The sequence below is a fragment of the Megalobrama amblycephala genome, linkage group LG12 (genome assembly GCF_018812025.1).
Source record: "Megalobrama amblycephala isolate DHTTF-2021 linkage group LG12, ASM1881202v1, whole genome shotgun sequence".
Classification (NCBI taxonomy): Eukaryota; Metazoa; Chordata; class Actinopteri; order Cypriniformes; family Xenocyprididae; genus Megalobrama; species Megalobrama amblycephala.
The window spans coordinates 37,921,272-37,927,812 of record NC_063055.1 but is presented as its reverse complement, the minus strand read 5'-3'; the positions used below and the strand labels follow the sequence as shown (position 1 = coordinate 37,927,812).

General features: G+C 38.3%; 1 protein-coding gene across 4 annotated transcripts; it reads left to right on the top strand.

Moving 5' to 3' along the window:
• Positions 1 to 142: 142 nt before the first annotated feature.
• On the top strand, positions 143 to 6,053 carry LOC125280469. Of its 4 annotated transcripts, none has more exons than XM_048211028.1 (4): positions 143 to 819; positions 3,081 to 3,538; positions 3,733 to 4,042; positions 4,354 to 6,053. In XM_048211028.1, exons 2-4 carry the CDS (start codon positions 3,227 to 3,229, stop codon positions 5,346 to 5,348), a joined length of 1,617 nt encoding a protein of 538 aa, XP_048066985.1. In that variant the 5' UTR covers positions 143 to 819; positions 3,081 to 3,226; the 3' UTR covers positions 5,349 to 6,053. The 4 variants fall into 4 exon arrangements, with proteins under 4 accessions (XP_048066985.1, XP_048066986.1, XP_048066987.1 ...); XM_048211029.1 differs by lacking the exon at positions 143 to 819 and having other exon boundaries at positions 1,495 to 3,229; positions 3,371 to 3,538; XM_048211030.1 differs by lacking the exon at positions 143 to 819 and having other exon boundaries at positions 1,495 to 3,538; positions 4,354 to 4,453; positions 5,398 to 6,053.
• Positions 6,054 to 6,541: the final 488 nt, after the last annotated feature.

The window sequence follows — 6,541 nt, the reverse complement described above, 5'->3', positions numbered from 1 at the left end:
GAACTGCGCGTGCGCGTCACTTCAGCGTGTCAAAATAAAAGTCCGCTCTGAAATTAACAAAAAATTGTCTGGACAGAACATGCAGGTACTGACAGAACACAGCACCGTACAACTGAATATTCTTTTAAAAGCTTGTTACACCTTTATATGCCATATATAAATATATATATATATTTAAATGAGTACGGAAAATAAAGTTGGTTAAATCTAAAAGGTTTTTAGAATCATAGAATAATCTGGCATCTTTCTGAAGGCACTCTGCCTGCGCTTGAGATGCTCTGTTGAATATTATGTTAATTACACAAACAATATGTTAAGCGTACATTTATTGAACAGTGATTGATTAGCCTATATGTATTTATGTATTGTAAACTTTATTATTAAGTGAAGTAAATATTTAGCTGAAATATCCGCAAGATATGAGTGCATGATTTATCCGTTACTATAGCAACTAGCAACAGTAGAATCCGGGTACAGTGTGTTTCAGAATCAATCATTGTAAAAAGAACTTTTATGTCGTGATCACGAGAAAACAACTTTTGTTATCTCGTGATCATGAGAAAATAAATCGTGATCAAGAGAAAACAAGATAGAAAAAATAATAATAATACATGGCCGTTTAGGGCTTCCGTAGCACTCGCGTCGCTTTATAAAACTGAGGTTAAACCACTGGAGTCACATGGATTACTTTAATGATGCTTTTGCTAGCTTTCTGGGCCTAGAAAGTGTCGATTGCAGACTGTCAATGGAGGGACAGAATTAAAGCTCTCAGATTTCTTCAAATGAATAAAAGTCTCACGGGTGTGGAACGACATGAGGGTGAGTAATTAATGACATAATTTTCATTTTTGGGTGAAATAACCCTTTAATACGAATTTTCCCGCCGGAACACGCTCCCTCAGCTGGACTGAGTGGCAGAAGAACCTGCTGCGTGACTGGATTTAATAGAGGAAACTGAGAAAACACGAGTAAAACAAACAATTACACTAAAGGTTGGGCTAGAAACTGTGCCTTATAACATGTCAAAGAAACCTAATCCATGGATATTGACATGCAGCCAGGAGTCGTGTTTCCTGACATTTAACGTTACATGTGCCTGATTTCGACGGCGGGGAAATACATGAAGCATCTGCCTGTGAATATTTTATTTAACTACAATATAGGTAGGTTTAAATCCGAGAAATCACTTATATCCATGTATCGTCATATTGTCCAGCTCTAAAACTTGTATAGTTTTTGTCAGTGTTTATTTAAAAACACCCAATTATGCAGAATATAAGATGGTAAATATTTATTTGATGATTTGTCAACACAATATATAACAATACAATATATACGGTATGATTTTACCTCAAAATTCACCATTTTGACACAAAATGATAATTTAACATGTTTCTCTGCTGGAGTCCAGCTGTTTCTGTGAATTGCAGTGATCCATTTGCTTATTTTTTTCTGTAGCTTTCGGCAGTCTGTAAAAATATACCTCAGGTTTTGTGTCAAATCTATCTGTACAGTCAATCACAAAGCTCTTTCCCGTTTTGGGTGTGTTTTGTGTGTTTTTCACATGCTGCCGCTCAGTCTTTTGCCACTCAGTGGGCGTGACCGCAGTCATAACCATAAACATATAATTAAATGTTCATTATAATGTCTATGGTCATAACGGTCGACGATGACGTCACATGCGACAAATGAGATAATTCCACCAAATTACCTGTATAATGTAATACATGTGTGGGTTCATATTTAAAATGAACATTATAAATATTATACATTTTATAATACATAATATCCCCCGTCAGGTGGGTCAAAAGTAACACAACAATACAAGCTAAATTTTTTTGTGTTAGTCTTGTTTTTATTAAATATACCTGACTATGACCTTGTTAATATGTAACTACAAGCATATTTTGTCATTTATCTTTGCAAAAAAAATATTAAATTACATTTTCATTTTTAATTGAGAATTTCAGTTTCATCAAATGTTTCAAAAGTAACCGGAATGTACAAACTTGAATTGTTTAGAATATATATATATATATATATATTTTTTTTTTGGCAATGTCAATTTATTTTATAAAACATTTTTTCAGCAGTATGAACAATATGACAATTAAATTAAATCAACATAATGTAGCAGTAGGCCTAGTCATGTTTCCAATCCAGCTGTTTTTATGCATGAATTCAAAATATGCATAAAAACATCTGAATGGAAACACTGCAAATTCATAGGTGGGTGTGGAAAAGCTAAGGTATGGCTAAAAACTAAATGTGACTATGGTAAATGTAAACAGATTAAGTGAATAAATGGAGACATACAGAAATCAGCAACAGATATTTCCAGAAACGCCCTCTCATAAACTGCCTTTCTGACCCTCACTCTTGGCATATTCTGCTAGTATAATATGACATAAACATGTTTTAATAAATGCTGCAACGCAGAGAAAGCCACCACATTAGCAGTGGGACAAAAGAAACGCTTGTTGTCACTGGAGCGGGACGAAAGTAACACTTTCAGGAAATGTCAGGAACTCCTGACATTTAAACCCGATTTACTTTCATACTGAAAAATACTGACAAGTCAAACTTCAGGATGTGTTACAGCTAAATAACCTGTAGATTGATCATTATTGTGACACATGAAATGAGAAACACAACTTGTAATTAGAAAGCCTTATTTAGCCTACCGTACTCGTAAATTGCTTTCCGGACCTAACCGCGGGAAACAATGACGAAATCACATGATATTTGGCAGCTCCGTCAAGGGTTGCGTGCTGAACGTGCTGTCATAACTTGAAATGCAAGTATTGTGAAAAGCGCTATACAAATAAATGTGAATTGAATTGAATATTAGGATAAGGGACCTAATTGTTTGTTAGGTGCACAAACAATTTGTGACGCACAATAAGTGTGATATTTGGCTTCTCTCTTAGTTCAACACTCCTCTGAAAAGATCACAGTGCTTGATGGCTTCCGAAATGTGATTAAAATATGATAATCCCTTTAAAGATGAGAATTCTGCTGACCTGAGATCTTTTTTGAAAAGTATATGGATGATTTTATGATTCTAAACCATTTTTTAGGAGTTTGTGTCCTTTGCGTTGCTGTTTGGAGATGAAGAACGTACCGGTGCCTTGTCACGAGAATATCTTTTTAGATTTCCCAGTAGAATCCCGCTCCAAAGGGGGTCGATAGACATCATATACTTTTCCAAAAGGAATGTGATGAGATGGTAATATGGATTTTCATCACTATTTTGGTATTTCAATACTCTCCTTTTCTTGGTCAGATCAACACAATCTTTCCTGAAAGCTTTGGTGTATATAGAAATTGTTTTTGCTGTACTCTCATTCCCTTCCAATGGCGCCACCAGGGGGTGGCCAGGGGTGGCCGTGGCGCTCTAGACGCTCTAGACCTTCAATCACACACAGTAGCCCGCCCCTCCCCCGATGCCGCTGTTGCGCGCTCAGACAGCAACAGGTCAGCGCGTGCCCGTCAGTCACCAATTTCAAAAGAAGTTAGAAGACGAAGAAGACTACCGGTAAGTAAATAAGTCAAAAAATATTCTTTAGTAAAAGAAGACGGGGAATTATGTGTCGTGACGTGCTTTTTAAGTGCCAAATGGTTACAGTATACTGTTACAGCAGCTTTTTGATGTGTCTTTGACACGTTTTGACAAGAGTTAACGTTATCTAGCTAATGTCGTTAGCTGGTGCATGTTATGTCAATTTTCAGACAATGAAGAGAAAGTCCACAGACATCTCTTCTTATTTTAAGAAGAAAAGTACAGAAGGAGGAGTGAAAGAGATGACAGGGGAGCAAGAGAGGCTTAGTAATAGTGAGGATGAGGATGAGGAGGAGGAGGAGGATGGAGGAGAGGAACAGACAGAGCAGCATGACAAGGATACACAGCCAGCATTAGTGACAGAACACAATGACGAGGAAAAACAGACAGCAGCAGCCCAGGGACAGTCAGCACCATTGGTCACAGAAGTGTGGCAGGACACGGCAAAAGCAGGTGTTAGAAGTGTTCCTGGACCAACAGGTGAAGTAACGATCACGTGGCCCTAATAATGAAATTGATGGCTAGCCTAGATAGTAACATCATCTGGAGAAATGTATGTTTTGTTTAGTGTGTTTCCATTAAAATACAAATCATAATCACTTAAAGCGTTTTGATTCATGTTTATTAGTAGTTGAGTTTTATTAGTCTGAATAGAAATGCCTATAGGTCATTATTACAGCTATGATTGATAATTACGAGAGGGGCTTATTATTATTATTGTTATTATTATCATTATTATCATTATTATTTTAATATCAGAATAACTGATTTTGCCTCTTGTTTCATTATAGATATCTCCCAGTCAAGAGCAGAGCAGCCCAAGCAGCCACATCTGAAAATCTTCCCTCATACCTATCAAGGAGACAGAAGACGATGCTTCTCTAAAGACTGGTACAACACACATAAATGGCTGGAATATTCTCAGAGTAAAGACTCTGCCTACTGTTATGCCTGCCGGCACTTCAGTCTCCCCTCCTCAGGTGATTCAGTATTTACATCTGAAGAGGGGTTCAAACATTGGAAAAAGGCAACCTTCAAAGATAGGGGACTTTTAGGTCATGCCAAATCTAAAGCACATACCAGTGCAATGTTAGCATGGGCAGAGTATGAAAAATCCACTGCAAGCACATCCTCTCTCTCAGCCTCCTTAAATGCGGAATACAATAAATTAGTGAAGGAAAATAGGGAGTACATTAAAGTTGTTGGAGAAACCCTGCTTCTCACAGCTACACAGAACATAGCACAGAGAGCACATAAAGAATCAGAAGGTGAGAATAAAGGAAACTTTCTCGCTATTATGGAACTGCTAGCCAAACACAATCCCACAGTCAAAAGAAAAATGACAAGTCAAAGAAATGCAACATATGTTGGGCATGACACACAAAATGAAATAATTGATTGTCTAGCTGAAATGGTCCGCACTTCAGTAACTAGTGAAGTTTCCCAAAGTGAGGCTTTCAGCATTTTGGTTGATGAGACTAAAGACCTAAGCAAAAAAGAACAGCTGTCCTTTGTAATAAGATACTATTACAATGGGTCAGTATGTGAGAGCTTCCTTGCCTTTGAGGCAGCACAGCGCCTTGATGCTGCAGCACTTTCACAGAAAATAATTCAAATTTTGCAGAAGCATGGTCTTCACTACAAAAACCACCTTGTAGGGCAAGCATATGACGGAGCCTCAGTCATGAGCGGAAAACACAGGTGTGCAAGCACGCATAAAATCAGAGGCCCCATTAGCTTTTTATGTGCACTGCAATGCACATTGTTTAAATTTAGTATTAGTTGACAGTGTGAAATGCATCCCTGAAGCTAATTGCTTCTTTTCTCTTTTGCAGAAACTGTATGTTTTTGTGTCAGGGTCATATGTGCACCAAAGATGGCTTGAGGTACAGAGGGAGATGTTTCAGGGGGCCCCAAGAGAGTTACAAAGACTGATAGAGACACGGTGGGCATGTAGGTATAATGCTTGCAAGACAGTGAGAGACAGACTGTCAGCCATCATACGTCTACTAAAAGAAATATCAGAAGAGCAAAATGGTGACAGAGCTGTAGAGGCAAGAGGTTTATTAGCCCAAATAGATCTCAAGTTTGTTAGCCTCCTTGTAACATTCACCAGTGTTCTTGGTGAGATAAAATATCTGTCAGATATTTTACAGTCCCCACAGCTTGATTTGGGCACAGCTGTCACACTTGTTGACTCTCTTGTTGACACATTGGAGAGTTACAGAGAGGGCTCTCTCTTTAATGAGATCTGGGACAATACTTTAACTCTTACTGAGCAATGCAACATCAGTGCCACACCTTCAGGTCGTCAGGTCAGACCAAGCTCTTTGCTTGAAGGGCATTACTTACTTACTCCAATAGTTCAAAGACAAGAGAGAACAGAGAAAGAGTCCTTTCGGACAGGTTCATTCATTCCAGTTATTGATGTGCTTCTCTCTGAGGTGAAGAGAAGATTTTCTAAAGAAAATTGTGTCATAATGAAATGGGATACAGGCCTTGAATCCGTGCAGTGCCATATTTTGTGAGAAAGATGTAGTGTTTCCATTTGCCTCACAATACAACTGCAGTACTGAGGATCTACAATATGAGATCCCTCAGCTTAAGCGCATTCTTGAGAGGAAGCAAAGTAGTGGTCAGGAAACACCAAAGACATTAATAGAGCTCACTGTCTTTCTGGAGCCATTTAAGGAGGTCTTCCACCAAATGTTTAAACTGTGCAAAATTGCACTTGCACTACCCGTGAGCACTGCATCCTGTGAGCGCAGTTTTTCTAAGCTAAAGTTAATCAAAACTGCCTTGAGAAGTACCATGACTGATGAGCGTTTAAGCAATTTGGGTGTGCTGAGTGTAGAATCAAGAAGGGCTAGGGCCATAAATCTTGATGACTTTGTGGATGTGTTTGCCAAAAAACATAGCAACAGGCGAATAAAGCTATTCTGAAGCCTGGTAATCAGAATCAGAGACTATTGATCCCTG

Bases quoted from the DNA above. Each gene is read 5' to 3' on its own strand.
- LOC125280469 (XM_048211028.1), top strand. From the start codon at position 3,227: ATGGTAATATGGATTTTCATCACTATTTTGGTATTTCAATACTCTCCT. The intron at 3,539-3,732 runs GTAAGTAAATAA...GTCAATTTTCAG, and splicing joins GAAGACGAAGAAGACTACCG to ACAATGAAGAGAAAGTCCAC. The intron at 4,043-4,353 runs GTGAAGTAACGA...GTTTCATTATAG, and splicing joins AAGTGTTCCTGGACCAACAG to ATATCTCCCAGTCAAGAGCA.